At 41.0% G+C, this 15,959-nt stretch overlaps 2 protein-coding genes across 6 annotated transcripts in view; one reads left to right on the top strand and one right to left on the bottom strand.

Annotated features, from left to right (window-relative positions):
* TUBE1 (tubulin epsilon 1) overlaps positions 1-2,460 on the top strand; it is a 29,297-nt gene extending 26,837 nt beyond the window's left edge. The window contains exons 12-13 of one of the 4 annotated variants that reach the window (XM_047762898.1): positions 1,518-1,661; positions 1,958-2,023. In XM_047762898.1, coding sequence (XP_047618854.1) covers positions 1,518-1,625 — 108 coding nt within the window. In that variant the 3' untranslated portion in view covers positions 1,626-1,661; positions 1,958-2,023. The other 3 variants (XR_007132545.1, XM_047762888.1, XM_047762890.1) reach the window with 3 other exon arrangements.
* A 1,322-nt stretch (positions 2,461-3,782) lies between these two features.
* On the bottom strand, positions 3,783-15,619 carry CCN6 (cellular communication network factor 6). 2 transcript variants are annotated; one of them, XM_047762926.1, is made up of 5 exons: positions 15,232-15,613; positions 9,538-9,835; positions 8,507-8,749; positions 5,022-5,221; positions 3,783-4,089 (listed from the first exon to the last, which is right to left on the bottom strand). In XM_047762926.1, the coding sequence occupies exons 1-5, from the start codon at positions 15,277-15,279 to the stop codon at positions 3,808-3,810; spliced, it is 1,071 nt and encodes a 356-aa protein (XP_047618882.1). In that variant the 5' UTR covers positions 15,280-15,613; the 3' UTR covers positions 3,783-3,807. The 2 variants fall into 2 exon arrangements, with proteins under 2 accessions (XP_047618882.1, XP_047618871.1); XM_047762915.1 differs by lacking the exon at positions 3,783-4,089 and adding an exon at positions 6,627-6,690 and having other exon boundaries at positions 5,154-5,221; positions 15,232-15,619.
* Positions 15,620-15,959: the final 340 nt, after the last annotated feature.

Here is a 15,959-nt window from a genome sequence, read left to right as displayed (position 1 = left end):
CCCATTTGTTTATTTTGCTTTCATTTTCATTACTCTAGGAAATGGGTCCAAAAAAAGATATTGCGGTGACTTAGAGTGTTCTGCCTATGTTTTCCTCTAAGAGCTTTATAATGTCCAGCCTTACATTTCAGTCTTTAATACATTTTGAGTTTTTGTGTGTGGTATTAGAAAATGTTTAAATTTCATTCTTTTATGTGTAGCTGTCCAGTTTTCCCAGCACAACTTCTTGAAGAGACTGTCTTTTCTTTATGTATATTCTTGTCTCCTTTGTCATAGGTTAACTGACCATAGGTGTGTGGGTTTATTTTTAGGTTTTCTGTCTGTTACATTGATTTTGTGCCAGTACCATACTGTTTTTATTACTGTAGCTTTGTCTGAAGTCAGGGAGCATGATTCCTCCAATTACATTTTTCTTTCCCAGGATTGCTTTGGCTAGCCAGGGTTTTTGTGTTTCCATACAAATTTTAAAATTAATTGTTCTAGTTCTGTGAAAAATGCCACTGGTAACTTGATAGGCATTACATTGAATCTGTAGATTGCCTTGAGTAGTATAGTCATCTTGACAATGTTGATTTTTCCAATCCAAGAACATGGTATATCTTTCCATCTGTTTGTGTCATCTTTGATTTATCAGTGTCTTAAAGAGTTTTTCAGAGTACGGGTCTTTTGCCTCCTTAGGTATTTTATTCTTTTTGATGTGACAGTAAATGGAATTGTTTCCTTAATTTATCTAATTTTTCATTGTTAGTATATAGAAATATCAGATATTTCTATGTATTAATTTTGTACCCTGAAATTTTACCAGATTCATTGATGAGCTTTGATAGTTTTCTGGTAGCACCTTTAGGATTGTCTATGTATAGTATCATGTCATCTGCAAACAGTAACAGTTTTACTTCTTTTCCAGTTTGGATTCCTTTCATTTCTTTTTCTTCTCTGATTGCTGTGGCTAGGACTTCCAAAACAATGTTGAATAAAAGTGGGAGAGTGGACATCCTTGTTTTGTTCCTGATCTTAGAGGAAATGCTTTCAGCTTTTCACCTCCAAGCATGATATTAGTTGTGGGTCTGTCATATATGCCCACTGGTGAATAGAGCTGGGTTTTGTCTCTGTGGTGGGCAGGGCTGTATTAAGGGATATGGTTAGAGGTGACTTTGGGCTCAGAAGGACTTTAGGCAACCTCTCTGCTGATGGATAGGGCTGTGTTCCCACCCTTTTGGTTGTTTGGCCTGAGGCATCCCAGCACTAGAACCTGCAGGCTGTTGGGTGAGCCAGGTCTTGTGCCAAAATGGTGACCTCCTGGAGAGCTCATGCTGATGAATATTCCCTAGGGCCTCTGCCACCAGTGTCCTTGCCCCCACGGTGAGCAATAACCAACCCTGTCTCCCCAGGAGACCTTCTAAGACACACAGGTAGGTCTGGCCCAGGCTTCTATGGATTACTGCTTTGCCTTGGGTCCCTGTGCTCGTGAAACTTTGTATGTGCCCTCCAAGAGTGAAGTCTGTATTTCCCCCTAGACTGTGGAGCTCCTGCACTCAAGCCTCGCTGGCCTTCAAAGCCAAATGCCCCCATTTGGAGACTCCTCCTTCCAATGGAACACCCTCCCACAGAACCCACTGCAATAACATTATTTTCCAGTTTATGGGTTGCCCACCCGGCAGGTATGGAATTTGATTACCTCATGAAAGTGCCCCTCCTGTCATCTCATTGTGGCTGCTTCTTTGTCTTTGGATGGAGAATATATTTTGGTAGGTTCCAGTCTTTTTTGTTGATGATTGTTCAGGAGTTGTGATTTTGGTGCTTTCATGAGAGGAGGTGAGCTTGAGTCTTTCTACTCCACCATCTTGTCTCCTCCCCTGAAAGTCACTGAACTATCATTTTAGTAAGAATATTTACAGGATAATTGTCTGTATTCAGTTTCCTGAAAATAGTCATTATTCAGTTTTTTTATTTATAGGCTCATCTTCATCACTATCTACAAATTGAAGGGATGGAGGAAAGCTATTTCACAGAAGCCATGTCATCTTTATCAACACTCATAGAGGAATATAACCAACTGGATGCCACAAAATGCATGCCTACGGAAGATGTACCTAGACTAAGTGTAGCTATATAAAAAAGAAACTCCAAAGATACAACTTTCTTTTCTTAATTTCACATTTTTCATCCCCTCTCTGTTTCATAATTTTTGTGATTCAGAAAGCCTAATGTATGTTTTTCATATTGGGAAGTATATTTATCTAAAAGAGTGGTTTCCATTTAATCACAATTTGTTGGTGCTACCTCTGTGTGAAATTAGCCAAGTCTGAGTAACTTAACTTCAAACATTTGTCTTCCACAAAGTCCTGTTTTCTAAAATTGAAAGAACAGAGTTCTTCAACATTTTACTTTGTTTATAGTCTTATATTTATGCATTTATACAAAGATAATCATGTCTTAGGTAAAAATCTTATGCAGATATATTTTTATATGTATAATTTATGTTTTCATATTCTGTTTAAACTTTTACTCTACTCCCATATATACTTTTAAAGAGTCAGAAAAGAATATAAATATTTCTGTGTAATATCCACTAACTTTTCACAATAGTCTTTTTGGGGTTTGGGGTTTTTCTGGCCATGCCTACAGGGCCAGGATCGAACCTGCACCACAGCAGCAACCTAAGTTGCTGCAGTGACAACACTGGATTCTTAACCTGTTGTGCCATCAGAGCACTCTAGGAATAGATTTTATTACAACTCTTAAGGAGGTTTTCTTTCTTTTGTGGGCAACCACTTCTTTGCACTCCAAAGAAACAATTTACACTTATTTTAACTCATGTATTAAGTTATATCTAAATATAATGCTTTTTTAATCAAACTGGTTGATTTTGTAATAGTGCCCATATTTTTAAACTATGCAACTTATCAGTTTTGCTTGTCACTATTCATAAGTGAATAGAACATTATTACTGAGCTTGATAGTTTCTTTCAAACTTTGCAGCAAATGAGTATAATAGTCTAATGAAAGTGTTTCATTTACTATAAATCTCCAGTTTTAGTCTTCAGCATTTATCTTTAATCATAATTTATATTTAAAATGCATATCATTTACGGAATTTTTAGGAACAATTTATTTTCAAGCCGAAAAAGTTGTCACGTGCTTTAATTTTTTTTTGTTTTGTTTTTAAGTTTCTTTCCTTTTCAGAGTAAAGATACTACTCATGGTCATTATTTTCAAAATTCAATTTTTTACACGTATTTGGTATAAAAAAATTAGATTACAGTTGTCAACAGTGACCAAAGAAAGTTACACTTTCTCCTTCCAAAAGAAATCTTAAACAATGTTTAGGATAGGGTAATTTAGAGCTTAATCTTACTCCTATTTAAGATTTAAACTAGAATCTTGCTCCCCCTATAATGATTATCATGTGATTGGAACCTAGCTATTTGTCAAAGTACAGATAAAGTTTTAAAAATTTAATATACTTTTTTATACCTTCACCAAATTATTCCATATTAGAATAAAATGTTCTCATAAATTGATTGTTCATTATACAGTGGAATATGTAGATGGAAACAAGTATCTGTGTATTACACAGTTATACATTTCAAAGAATTCAATTTTAAGGTTTTCATATATTACATATATTTTTAGGAGAACCTTTTTAAAAGCTTCTAATGCCTTAAATACAGTTAGTTATCTGAGAATAGCTAGGCGTTCTTACTGCTTTAAACTAATAAGGCAGATGTGCCACACTTTTAAAACCATTTTAAAGTTTGATATAATGGCATGATGAGCCATAACTTTTCCCCCATGTGCTTGGTTTCATAGGATCTTGAGCTCAGAAAATGTATCTCCTGGATCTCTGCAGTTTCTCTGACATACACAAGATGTAATCCACAGCATCTTCCATTTAAATGACCCTTCATTTGGGCAGTCAAACTGAATGGTAATCATTTTAGACTTATTAGGGACACAGCATCTCTTATCCAAGCATATTCCACAGAAAGTGGGTTTATAACTCTGAGTGCTTGAACATCCAGAAAAGATAAATTTTTCAGCTTTGAAGAGTTGGAAAGTAGGTTGGCATGTTTTTCCTTTGGGGATCTGAAAAGATACATGACATTAAAGAAGTCTCTCTTTGAACTTAATTACAGTAGTTCAGAAAAAGTGATACTTTATAGAATATTACACAAATATGCAGATATAAATATTTTCAGGGCATTAATAGTTGCCAGTTAGTGACATCCAGCCCTCGCTTCTCTACCTTGAAAATCCCCTCTCACCAGAGGACCTTGAGAGTCCTCCCCATTCTTTGTCCATCATATTATAGGACCCAGTGGTTTTTGCTCTCTACCTCTGACGCAGTTCCACAATAAATGAAAATGTCTCTATTCTATTTAAGATCAAGGTTAATATGATAGGGAATAACTTGGCAAGAAAATTGGTTTTGTAGCATTTCTGAAAATTACTCTTGAGATAGTCATCTTACCTAAATCCAAAAGCAAGATCAGCTCTGATTTTACCAAACAGTCATAGAATAAGTATTCCATCATGGTCCTTTGGCAAGTGCTAGCTAAGCAGAGCATTTTGGAAACCATGTGGTTCCCTCTCCAAGTTGGTGATAGGAAACTAAGAGCAGAACTTCTCTGATGCTCATAAAGTCCTTTTCATTATTAGAAGGTAGCCACCAAAAGCTTTTATCACTTGTTTTGATTCCAGTACACAAAAATAATATAGAAAAAAAGAATCTTAAAAGGATCTACTCTTAAAAACAACATACATGGTGGGGTACAAAAACAAATCAAGCTCATCAAGACCCATACTATTAAACTGTGAGAGTATATAGAATCAGTAGTTTAACATTACCACTCTGCTTGGTAAAATTTTTCTCACAAAGTACAGTTAATATTTGCTTTCCTCCATAATAGTTTGACTTTGTTACAATGAGGTGGTTTTATTAACAAACACTTCCACACAGACACAAACTTTTCAGGAGTCTCCATTCTGAATTCTAATGAAGTTAAATCTAATTAAACTTTACCTTTATTGTCTTTGATACTATTACTGTCACAAGGCTGAATGTAACACAGTCTCTTCTCATTTCTCATTTGACAGTTGCTATTTTCATTGGTTATCCTGTTAGATATTCCCATCCCACATGTCCTGGAGCAAGGGGTCCACTTCGTTGCTTGCACAAGACACTTTCTTTTCCAAATAAGGGGGAGGGTCCTATACGCTAGAATAAAGCGGGGGGAGTACATTTTTATTAATATATGTATCATGTAGATAATTTTTAATCATTTTTAAGCTAATAGTTAATAGGTCTGAACTTTATAATATAACTCAGAATGAAATGAGCTTATGGTCTAATGCATCATTTTTCCCACACCCCAAGTCACCTTTTGATCAAGTGTTTCCAACATCTTGGGAATAAAAACACTTCCTCTTTGAGAAACTGAGTAATGTACCCATTTGCTTCTTTCTTCTTAGCCCATCCACCAAGTACTAAACTTATGTTCTGATGGATATCTGCCCTGTCTCTGGTTCTTGCCTCCTGCTTGCTATTTTCCAACAGACATTAGAAGTTCCCATTGTGGCACAGCAGAAACGAATCCGACTAGGAACCAAAAGGTTCCGGGTTCGATCCCTGGCCTCGCTCAGCGGATTAAGGATCCGGTGTTGCCGTGAGCTATGGCATAGGTCACAGACTCGGCTTGGAGCTGGCATGGCTGTGTCTATGGCTAGCAGCAACAGCTCCAATTCGACCCCTAGCCTGGGAACCTCCATATGCCGCAGGTGTGGCCCTAAAAGGACAAAAGAAAAAAAAAACAGGACATTAGTAGGATTAAGGAAATTTAAGATACTAATCAGAACAATGTCACATTTTGTGATGTGTTAAAATCTGAAACACAAAAGTTACATTTGAAAATTGATATCATTGAGACATTTTTCTCCACTTTTAAAAAAAAATCTAGTCTTTTAGAAAATTCCCTACACTGAATTAATCTAAATAATCACATAGTCATGGAAAGTATGCAATCTGTTTTATTCATTCTGCTTATTACATTCCCTATGGTGTCAAGCATATGGTATTCTCTCTGTTGGCTAGCCATTTCTTATCACTTCAGAGATGTGGGGAATGAATGGATGGAGCTGTGGGTGGATGAGTGGGGTGGATAGATGGAGGTCCCTCCACTGCCTACAGCTCAGTAGAAACGAGGGAGGGGAAGGGGATGGTTAATGAGACTATGAAGAAGGCATCGTAATTCTTCCATCTCCTTGTAAATCCATCTTGTGCTGCTCAGGAATGAATCAGGCACTTGGTTCATTTTAAGCAAACTACATATTGTTGTCTCAAAACATTTCCTTCGGGTTAATATGCATCCTAAAGTGGATGCTTTGGGAGTAAGGTGGTGGTTTGAATCTGCAGTTGAACACAGCAAAATTCTGGCTACACTACTTTAAAATGTCAGTTTTAAAAAGACCTCCCCCCACCCCAAATGCCTTTTTGATAGGAAATATCACTTTGAAATGTGTGCTGTCTTTGAATAAAACTGCTTTGATACTGCTTTCGGCATTTTTACAGGAGGATCTGGCAATCGCACATAGAACTGAGGGAGAGGAAGCAGAAACAGAGATACCTGGAAGGTAGACAACAGTTTAAAGACCTCAGCGCAGGAAGCAGATTAAAAGCTTGGTGCCCATCTGCAATAAATAAAGGCAGGTTAGATCATTGTATTACCAATAGCCCCACTTAAAGGTAAGCCAAGAGCTGCAGTTCAGGGATTTGCTAAACATTCATTGAAAGGCAGGAAAACTAGAAGAGATTTCTAAAGTGAAAATTTAGTGTTTGGTGAGCAGTGAGAAAAGCATGGGGGCATTACATCATGCATGCTTCCTGACGATCAAGCAAAAAGCAGATTCCAGCCACAGACCATCTGGAATTAAGCATATAAATTACTGTCTCATATATATCTTAAAGTGTGTGTCATTGTGCTTAATTTTAAAAGCCAAACTCCTGGCCCATAAACACCATTTTCAGAGTTAAGTGGAGGAGAGATATTAAACTGAACCTGTGCTTCCTTTGAAACATGTCTAGGCCTCTATCTTAATCACCAGAGAGCACTTGGGAGATTTTCATTTCTGTAGTGAAGCCCTAACCACTAGGAATGACCATCTGACGCCTTCTCCAACTAGGTTCCAGGTGAATCCATTGAAACAGCTCTTAACTTCACAAATGAGACCAGCTTGACCTTGACTCAAAGGCCGTCATTTACAAGAGGACAACTGCTACTCTCACCAGGGAGTTTAACATGCGAGTTCTAAGAATGCACATTGAGTCATTCAGATCCAATCCAGAAAAACAACTGTTACACATTTTGAAAAAAATAATTTGGCTCAAAATTTCAAAAGTTTCAGAGCATTGGTATCATGTTGTTAGCTGAATATGTAGAGTAGTAAATGCCAATTCACCACAACCTGTTGAATTTTTTTTCCAGTTATAATTGGAGTCCCAGAGGATGTTCCTTTAAGGGTCTTTTAAGTATCTAAAACTCATTTCTCTGATTGTAGTTGTTTTTAATTAACTATCCATATAATAAGTGAACTTAGGAGTTTTTAACATATATTAAAATACTCCATATTCCCACGGCATTCATTTACTAAGCTCTAAATTCCAAGAAAAAAGCATTCTTGATTTCTGGATTCAAACACAGATGTGAATGATAGCCAGGGAGCAACATAGGCCCTTTTCAGTCTTTCTTCACCTGTGCTTCGTTTGCTGGTGTTTTTGAAACTCCTGTCCCCCGAATAAAATGCTAACTTAGAGCAGACCAAACCTCAAGGTGTAGGAATATACTGACACCAGCTGTAAATGGACAGGTGCTCAAGTAACCCAGAATCCCATCACAGGCTTCTGCCCACACACATACCTGGGCAACCTACTTACTGTTAATTGTTACTGTAAATGTGTAATTGTTAAGCTTCATTTTCAGAGTGAATGAAAGGGTAATTTTGTAAATATTTCTAAAAACAAAACGGATACAAGTTCAAAACAAACTGAAATGTTTTCAATCAGTAGCCTTCCATTTCTGTTTTTATCCTCTAGAAAAGCTTATTTTGGAAGTGTTTAGAACTAGATGGTTCATACTTCTTGCCCATAACATAACAATACAAACGAAGTTTCTCCAGGCCAGGGTACATATGAAAAAGATTTGGCAGTTTTCCTGAGAAGAGGTTAAATGGAAATAAGCAGAGGTAGTAAGATTTTAGAAGCGTTTTCCTGACCTAGTAGAGATTTCAAAAACTGTACTATTTTACTGCAAAAAAATCTACAACATAAAGTTCCCTTTTCAGATACTGAGAGGATACCTGCTTGGGGCAGAGACTGAGTACAAAGCACAGTCCGACTAAATCTCAGTGACCACCCATCAGTAGTTACTGAGGACCTGTAGTACAGAAAAGGAACATGAACAAGAACCAGGCAAAGTCATACATGAGACATAGTCCTCATTCTAAGTACCTGGCATGGTTCTGTAGCTTGTTGAGAGCTGCTGTTGTGACGGTCCCCGGCCACATTTTGATTGATGGGTCTTCTTTCCACCTTTAGCCCCAGAGCAGTGATTGTCAGCCCGCTTTGGTATGAACAGAGGTGTGCAGCCGATGGCCCCACTCACACAGAGGCAGCTAAACAGGGGATTGGGCTGAAACACTTGGCCGTTCTGATAATGTACCCTATTGAACTCACATCCCACAGCTACAAGGTCTGAGAAGAGAAAAGAGCCAAGTCACCAAGGAGGCCATAACTGATAGTCTAGACCTCCAGTCACAAACTAGAGAGGACATCACTCTCTCCTTTATGAAATACAGGTCTCCGTTTCTTAGGCCCTGTCTGGAACCTCCTTCACAGAACATCTGTGAAAAGTGAAAATGAGACATTTTCGTTATATCATAGGTTATCAGCCGCGCGTGTTCACCTTCAGAATTAAGGACCTTGTTCTCTGTTCTAGGGTAAAGTTAATTTAAAAATCACCCTGGGTACAGCACCGAATGGGCACCAGTTTTGGTCCCTGCACCATAGTTTGTGACCCCGGTCATAGAACATCCCTACCCACATCCTCATTACAGTACTCATCACACTGCAGGCAAAGTCACTTGTGGAAAGAGCTGACACAACAGACTTTGTGAAGGCAGGGCCTGTACCTTTTTTCCATGTGTCCCAGTTGCTGGTCACAGTGTCTAGCTCAGTAGTGGATGCTCCCAGAGTGTTTGTTAAATAAGTGAAATTAACTTGCCTTGCACTGTTTGGGAGAAAGGGGTGTCCGAGTCTGCAAGATCATTTCAATGCAATAAAAACAACAGGTTTCTGAACATGTGTAAACATCTGCTAATTTCACAGGATGTCCATTGTGACAAGGCTGGTCTCAACTGGGACAGGAAAACTAAACCCACCTCATGTTTAGTTAAACTAGGCTGATTATTCCAAATTAGCAACTGCAGGAAAAAAATCCTGTCTCGACTCGACATTTTCCAGGCAATCCAGAAGGCACTTACATGCACACACTCCAGTCTCGTACCAGGGCCCGTCTGCGGAGTAGTCACAGTACAGCCCTTTGTGGGGGTCACAGAGGTCAGCTTCGTTGCAGGTGTCCCCCGGCTGCTTGGCGCAGATTTTACAGCATCCACAGCCGTCCCTCACCAGGCTCACTCCAGGAGGGCAGCTGGGCTTCCGACGAGGGCACTGACAGGGCCAGTGACAAAACTGTTTGCGACGGTGCACTTCAGCCACCTCTGCAGGCCTGCCTTCAGGTGCCGTGTCTAACAGCCCGGTGCCCTGGGCCCTGCAGCAGAACTTCATTTGGTAATAAAAGTGATGTGAGAAATGGTTCCTCTAATTTCAGAGGTTTTCTAGAAATACATTTCCTCCAAATTACATTTCCCCCAAGCACAGTGCAGTGAGTTTTAATAATAATATCAGTATTTGATGTGATCACTCATGTCTGTACTCAGCTTCCAGCATATGCCTCTCATGCTCCTCTTTTCTCATGAATGGCTCTTTCTCAGTCTCTGGCTGGTTTCTTCTCATTTTCAACTCTAACCACTGGAGCCTCCTGTGGGTAACCTCTGAAGTAACTTCCCTCATTGCATCTCTTATCTCCACCCAGGTTCTTCTTCTGAATGCAGACCCAGATTGCCTGCTTCACAGATCTCCACTTAGATACTTGACAGGTATAACAAACTTCACATGCCCAACAACAAACTCCCAGTTCTCCCCTCCAACGTATTCTACCTCAAAAGGGCAAAAGAGGCAGGTGAGTCAGAGAAGGTGTGATGCCGCTGCTGAAGGGGGCCACAAGCCAAGATGCAGGCAGCTTATAAAAGCTGGAGAAGCCACAGGGCAGAGTCTCCCCCTAGGTGCCATGGAAGGGACACAGCCCTGCCTTGATTTTAGCTCAAGACCAGTTTTCAGACTACAGATGTCCAGGACTGTACATAATAAATTTATGCTGTTTTAAGCCACTATGACTGTAGCAGTTTGTTTCAGAAGCAACAGGAAATGACATGCCCCATTTTATAAATAGGCTCAGATTGCTTAACTTACCCAAGGTCACGTATCAAGTAAGCAGTAGATGGATGTAAACCAGGCAAGCAACTCTCAATCCTTACCCCACTCCCGTCCCTAGGCCAGGTCTTGCCACAGACCAGCTTTGATATTCAACAGGTCTCTAAATCTCTGCATCTGTTTCTCTTCTCCAGGCTGCACCTCCCTGAGCTCAAAACTAACCCATTAATTTCTTGGCATATCTCGCTTTGATGTCAGCTCACCTCCCTGCCCCCCAAGAAAATGCTCCTCAGCTTGTCCCCATTGTAGCAAATGGTGGCATCATCCACTGAGTTCTGCAGGCCAGGAAGCTGAGCTCACCTTCACCTGCTCCATCTCCATCCCTCACCCTGGAGGTCACCAATACTCCTGAGCACAGCCTTCAGGGCCTTCCTCTCTCTTGCATTCCTACATTCCTCACCCTCCCCTCTGGCAAGTGCAAGTGCATGTGGTTCCCTGTGTATCTGATGCTGTTCCTTCTGCCTGTAATCTGCACCTGCCTTTACTCCTTCAATGAGTTGCCACCTTTTCCAAAGACTTTCTATGAACTTCTCCACACTCCCTATTACCTGTCTGTGTATTGAAATTATCTGTTAAGTGTCTGTCTTCTCCACTCACCATAAAGCTACCCAGCCTTAGGGCCTGGAGGTTCACTTGCTGGTGTACTACTGGCACTTAGCAGTACTTGGCAAGTCATTTCTGTACTTAATTTTTATTTGATGCAACTGAAAGCAGTTGGTCTGATCCAGAGATCTAAATTTCTTCCCAACCCCAAAACCCTACATTTAAAAGTATCTGTTTGAGAATTCCCTAGTTCAACCTTTTTTAAAAAAAGAAAAACCACTGGTAAAACACATATTCCAGAGTGGCACATTCAGCTACTCTTTGAGTTGCATGTGAAATATGAGAATAGACTTTGAGGATATAGTAGTGCCGGGCTTTTGGAGGAAGAGGAGAGGAAATTCAAAATGTAGAAAGGTATAGAAATAGCAAGGCTAGAAATAGTGCCTACTTCTTCTTGGCCAGGTTCATCCCTGGTTACCAGGGGCCCCTTGCTGCGTTAAGTGGCCTCTCAGCTGGGATAAAGTTCATAAACTCTCTGTTCTTCCCTTGCTCCACTTCTCTAAGCCTTTGGACTCTCAATTCTCTGCTCTCCCTAGGATTCCATGATACCAACCCCCTTACTGCTCCTCCCGACCCCAGTTCTACCCCTACCTCTAGACATACTTTCTCAAAATCCTTTGCCAGCTCCTATTACCTGAATTTGACTTAGATTTAGGCTCATTGGTGTTTCATGACCTTCACATATTGTTGTCCTCACTCTGCACACTGTCTCTTGCTGTTTTATCTACCCCTTTGCAGCTTCAAAACTAAATTTCCATCCAGGACTTCTCTACTGAGCTCAGACCCATATAGCTAAGTGCCTACTAGACATCTCCATTAGAATGTTCTATAGGAAAAATTCACATCCCAAACTCATCATTGACCCACCCACCCAGACAGCTTCTCCAGACTTGGGAGTTAGGAAGCCAGGGGTCATCCAGGTCATCTTCCTCCCCATCACTTCCCAGAGTCATTTAGTAACTAAGCCCACTTATCATCCTCATATCCCTAAAACTAGTCACTCTTCCCCAATTTTCACCGCTACCAAGTACTGTTACAGTAAGTTGCTAACTGGTCTCCCTCCTTCAAGTATGACTTCAGCAAAACCACCATGTCACAGCTGGAAGGATCTCTTAGAAAACATAACTGATCCTTCTCATCTCCTTAAAGCCCATCATCAGTAGTTCCCTACTGTCAACAGCATGCAGTCCAAACTTCCGAGCATGGTTTGTGGGTGCTGGTTCCTGCCTTTCTCTCTAAACAAAATGCTCCATGCGCTCCCCTCCTATGCTGTGCACTTGACCAGACACACTAGTTGGCTTCTCCTCATATTGTTCCCTCTAATGACACTCCTGAAACTGCCCACCCCAGAGATATCTGTTTATCTTTCCACTCTTGAAGCATTTCTGCATAATCTCCGAGGTCACAAGGTATCAGATGCCCAAGGATAGAGAGAAAACCTTGCAATCAGTCTGAGCAAAGGGGAGTATTAGACACAAGAAGATGAGAATGAGATCTGACTTCTCATCAAAAGAAGGAAACCAAGATGTCCTTCAGCAGGTGAATAGATAAACTACAGTACACCCAGACAATGGAACATTATTCAGTGCTCAAAGGAAATGAGCCATCAAGTCTTGAAAAGATATGCATATTACTAAGTGAAAGAAGCCCATCTAAAAAGTCTACACGCTGTATGATTCCAACTATGTGACATTATGGAAAAGACAAAACTATGGAAACAAGTAGAAAGATCAGTGTTTGCCAGGGATAGGGGAAGGATGAAGAGGTAGAGCACAGAGGATTTTAGGGCAGTGAAAATACTCTGTACAATACTGTAATGGTGATATGTGTCATTATACTTTGTCCAAACTCACAGAATATGCAGCACCAAGAGTGAATGCTAAGGTAAAGACAGACTCTGGATGGTTACAATGTATTGGTGTGGGCTCACCAGTTGTAACAAATGTTCCACTCTAGGTGGGGATGGTGATAATGGGGCAGGGGGAGGGCGCATGCATGTGTTGGGGCAGGTGGTATACAGGAAACCTCTATACCTTCCTGTCATATTTGCTGGAAACTTAAAACTACACTAAAAATTAAATCTTTAAAAAACAAAGATAAGGAGAACAAGACACCCAGACACCATAAAGAAAGAAAAAAACAAAACTGTCAACCTGGGATTCTATTTCCAATGAAACTATCTTTCAAAAATGAAGGTGCAATTAAAGACATTTCCATATAAACAAAAACTGGGAGAAATTGTTGCCAGCATACTTGCCTCACAAGAAATACTAAAGGAAGCTCTTCAGTCTTAAGGGAAAATTACAGTAGATAGTATTTAGAAATACAAGAAGAATTGAAGGGTTCTGCAAATGGCAAGTATGTGGGGAAATACAAAGAATTATATATAATTTTCTCTTGTCTTTGGACGTCTTGGTTCTTTTTAAAATCAAAATCTCAAGATAACAAAAAAATCATCAGAATGATACAACAGAAAGAACAAGGGTTTTTATCACAGAGCCAAGCTTTCGTCTAGTTTTGGGATCTTAGATAACTTCCTTTCTTTTATTTGATCTTTGACCCTCAGCCTCCTCTATGAGGAGGGTTAATAATATCCATTTTGCAAGGTTATTTTGCGGATTAAGATAATGACTAAAGTGCCTATTGTAGTGCTTGGCACATAGTAATGTTCAATAAATGGTAGATATTATCAGATGCTTCAGAAACTCACAATGGCAAAGCAATATTTTTTATTGCTCTATCTATAACCCCCCCCCCTTTTTTTTTGCTTTTTAGGGCTGCACCTGAGGCATATGGAAATTCCCAGGCTAGTGGTCTAATAGGAGCTATAGCTGCCAGCCTACAGCACAGCCACAGCAGTGCAGGACCCAAGCCACAACTCAACCTATAGCACAGCTCATGGCAATGCTGGATCCCCCAACCCACTAAGCAAGGCCAGGGATCGAACCTTTTTCCTCATAGACACTAGTCAGATTTGTTTCTGCTGTGCCACAATGGGAACTCCTCTATAACCCACATTGTGTTCCTTTTTGTTTTATATTTTGGGCACACCTCTGTGTGTTGGAATATTTGCTGCTTAGGGGTCCATTATAGCTTTCAATCCCCATGAGTGACTGACCTTTTCTCCAGCTGATGGAACAGGAGGTAGGCAGTCCCATCTCACCTCAACTGGGCAGAATGCCCCTCCACATAACAGAACCACTGACATTCTCATGTGGCCCTTTTAAAACCTTAAATTTCTCCCTATATAATAATTTTCAATCCCTGGTTTTCTAAGATACATCCACTACTGACAGCCCCAATCAAATGTTAATTGACAGACATGTCCCTGCTTTCTAAATCACCAGGTTTCAAAAGCTCTGTCCTGTGGGCTAGCAATAGCCTCCACCACTTACATAAATCCATAAATAAGTCACCCTGTTTTAACCTTTCTGTCAAAAAATACCAAGGCAATGAACTGCTCACATGACATCAAACTTCCCTTTGGTCTGTTGCTTGAAATAAGTCACCATGAACGGATTCTCTTTCACCAAAAGGGAGAAAAGACAAGTAGAGCATTTTAAAAATACAAATGTTTGTTCTGAAGTGCGCCTTTCAAACAAGGCCAGGTTCAGTTGAAGAAAGTGGTCAGGATCATTTTTTCCAGAGGCTCAGTGGAAAGCCGAGCCTGCCCCGGCGTCCGCCGCGGGCACCGCCACCCCGCCCGCAGGGCTGCTGCTCCCCAAGTGTGAATAACACACCTTATGAAAATCTGGGAGCTGCTCAAACATCTCCGAAGCAGGACTTCGTGCCCTTACCTGAAAGGGAGAAATGTTTTCCACTCTCCCCTGAAGCTAACGAACTAAAACAGGGCTCATTTTGGAGGGAAAAAAAAATGGCTCCGTATCCGTCAGCAAGCATTTCCCCAAGGCATGTTTCCCTCCTCTTCCGCATCTTCTCGTCTTTTTTATTTCTGACCTCAAGAAATAAGGGCTGCAAGAGTGCCCTGGGGTTTGGGGGTGGGGGGGAGATCCGGGACTTACCTGCGACAGAGCAGCCAGGAGAAGCAAGGAGAGGAGTGGCCCCCGCATGGCAGCCAGGACTGGAGGCCGTCGCACAAAGCTCTCCTCTGTCTCCACCGCCCAGCTCCCGGCTTGGTGCTTCTGCTCTCAGACGCTGCTTTCGCTTTCCCGGATCCCTTTTAATACCCTGTTTACTTTCAGGCGACTCTTCTCATATTTACCTTCACGTGGTCTGGAGCGCGCTCTTCCCGGGACTGAGAAGAGCCTGTCAGTGGTGACTTCCGTTCTACCTGCTCCCAGAGATCAAAGCCCAGCCTTGGGCAAAACGGTGAAACACTTAGCCTCCTGACCCTCAGCGTCTCTCCGGGTCTGCCCTCCCCAGCCCTCTCCGTGCTGCTTGCCTTCCGCAGGCCTTCAGACACAGGGTACCAAACTGGCCTCTGCCAAGGGCACCCATCACAACCAGCTGCAGAGTCCTTGCTCCCCATCCGTGACAGGTTCCCACCTGCCGTCGCCGACGCCCCCAGCTCCTACTCGCAGTGCCCTTGCTTACCTCTATTATAGCACACTTCTCACACCAGGTGGATTAGGTTTGGAAAAAATGTAGATGGAACACAGGTGGACACCTCCAGTACCAGAGAGAAGCCCCTGGGGGTTAAGATAAAACAATTACACTACTAGCAATCATTCATTTAACAAATTAATATTTAAGAAACTTATTACACATTTGTATCCCCTTCTCCTTCTAA

This window comes from Phacochoerus africanus, chromosome 2, assembly GCF_016906955.1.
Source record: "Phacochoerus africanus isolate WHEZ1 chromosome 2, ROS_Pafr_v1, whole genome shotgun sequence".
NCBI classification, from domain to species: Eukaryota; Metazoa; Chordata; class Mammalia; order Artiodactyla; family Suidae; genus Phacochoerus; species Phacochoerus africanus.
Note: the sequence above shows the minus strand (reverse complement) of the source record. Positions and strands in the feature narration are given on the sequence as shown.